Below are 2,153 nucleotides of genomic sequence, written 5' to 3'. Positions count from 1 at the left end.
GTTCCAAAAAATAGCAAGGAGAGATAAGAAAGCCTTCCTCACCAATCAATGCAAAGAAATATAGGAAGACAATGGAATGGGAAAGTCTAGAGATCTCTTCAAGAAAATTAAAGGATATCAAGGGAATATTTCATGTAAAAATGGGCACAATAAAGGACAGAAATGGTATGGACCTAACAGAAGCAGAAGATATTAAGAAGAGGTGGCAAGAATACACAGAAGAAATGTACAAAATAGATCTTCACAACCCAGATAATCATGATGGTGTGATCACTTACCTACAGCCAGACATCCTGGAATGTGAAGTCAAGTGGGCCTTAGGAAATATCACTACAAACAAAGCTAGTGGAGGCGATGAAATTCCAGTTGAGCTATTTCAAATCCTAAAAGATGAGACTGTGAAAGTGCTACACTCAATATGCCAGCAAATTTGGAAAATTCAGCAGTTGCCACAGGACTGGAAAAGTTTAGTTTTCATTCCAATCTCAAAGAAAGGCAATGCCAAAGAATGCTCAAACTACTGAACAATTGCACTCATCTCACACGCTAGTAAAGTAATGCTCAAAATTCTCAGCTCTCTGCTCCTGCCCGTTCGACAGATAGCCGTAACTTTCGTGCTGTGCCAGCCGCATCTCTGAGACAAGATGGTGAAGGTCGGAGTGAACGGATTCGGCCGCATCGGGCGCCTGGTCACCAGGGCTGCTTTTAATTCTGGCAAAGTGGACATCGTCGCCATCAATGACCCCTTCATTGACCTTCACTACATGGTCTACATGTTCCAGTATGATTCCACCCACGGCAAGTTCCACGGCACAGTCAAGGCGGAGAACGGGAAGCTCGTCATCAATGGAAAGGCCATCACCATCTTCCAGGAGCGAGATCCCGCCAACATCAAGTGGGGTGATGCTGGCGCTGAGTACGTGGTGGAGTCCACTGGGGTCTTCACTACCATGGAGAAGGCTGGGGCTCACTTGAAGGGTGGCGCCAAGAGGGTCATCATCTCTGCGTCTTCTGCTGATGCCCCCATGTTTGTGATGGGCGTGAACCACGAGAAGTATAACAACACCCTCAAGATTGTCAGCAATGCCTCCTGCACCACCAACTGCTTGGCCCCCCTGGCCAAGGTCATTCATGATCACTTCGGCATCGTGGAGGGACTCATGACCACCGTCCATGCCATCACTGCCACCCAGAAGACCGTGGATGGCCCCTCCAGGAAGCTGTGGCGTGATGGCCGAGGGGCTGCCCAGAACATCATCCCTGCTTCTACTGGCACTGCCAAAGCCGTGGGCAAGGTCATTCCTGAGCTCAACGGGAAGCTCACTGGCATGGCCTTCCGTGTGCCCACCCCCAACGTGTCCGTTGTGGATCTGACCTGCCGCCTGGAGAAACCTGCCAAGTATGATGAGATCAAGAAGGTGGTGAAGCAGGCGTCAGAGGGCCCTCTGAAGGGCATTCTAGGCTACACTGAGGACCAGGTTGTCTCCTGCGACTTCAACAGCGACACTCACTCTTCTACCTTCGATGCTGGAGCTGGTATTGCCCTCAATGACCACTTTGTCAAGCTCATTTCCTGGTACGACAATGAATTCGGCTACAGCAACAGGGTGGTGGACCTCATGGTCCACATGCCCTCCAAGGAGTAAGGTCCCCAGGCCCCCAGCCCCAGCAGGAGCACGAGAGGAAGAGAGAGTTCCTCAGCTGCTGGGGAGTCCTTGCCCCACCTCGATCCTCCACCACACTGAGAATCTCGCGACCTCCACAGTTTCCATCCCCAAGGCCCTGAGGAAGGGGAGGGGCTTAGGGAGCCCTGCCTTGTCGTGTACCATCAATAAAAGTACCCTATACCCAAAAAAAAAAAAAAAAAATTCTCCAAGCCAGGCTTCAACAGCATGTGAACTGTGAACTACCAGGTGTTAAAGCTATATTTAGAAAAGGCAGAGGAACCAGAGATCAAATTGCCAACATCTGTTGGATCATGGAAAAAGCAAGAGAGTTCTAAAAAAACATCTACTTCTGCTTTATTGACTATACCAAAGCCTTGACTGTGTGGACCACAACAAACTCTGGAAAATCTTTAAAGAGATGGGAATACCAGCCCACCTGACCTGCCTCCTGAGAAATCTGTATACAGGTCAGGAAGCAACAGTTAG

General features: G+C 49.4%; 1 protein-coding gene across 1 annotated transcript; it reads left to right on the top strand.

Moving 5' to 3' along the window:
• Positions 1-575: 575 nt before the first annotated feature.
• Positions 576-1,868, top strand: LOC122694156 (glyceraldehyde-3-phosphate dehydrogenase-like). Its single transcript, XM_043902499.1, has one exon. The coding sequence runs from the start codon at positions 645-647 to the stop codon at positions 1,644-1,646; it is 1,002 nt and encodes a 333-aa protein (XP_043758434.1). The 5' UTR covers positions 576-644; the 3' UTR covers positions 1,647-1,868.
• Positions 1,869-2,153: the final 285 nt, after the last annotated feature.

This window comes from Cervus elaphus, chromosome 5 (assembly GCF_910594005.1).
Source record: "Cervus elaphus chromosome 5, mCerEla1.1, whole genome shotgun sequence".
Classification (NCBI taxonomy): domain Eukaryota; kingdom Metazoa; phylum Chordata; class Mammalia; order Artiodactyla; family Cervidae; genus Cervus; species Cervus elaphus.
The sequence above is the reverse complement of the archived record's forward strand: the minus strand, read 5'-3'. Positions and strand labels throughout refer to the sequence as shown.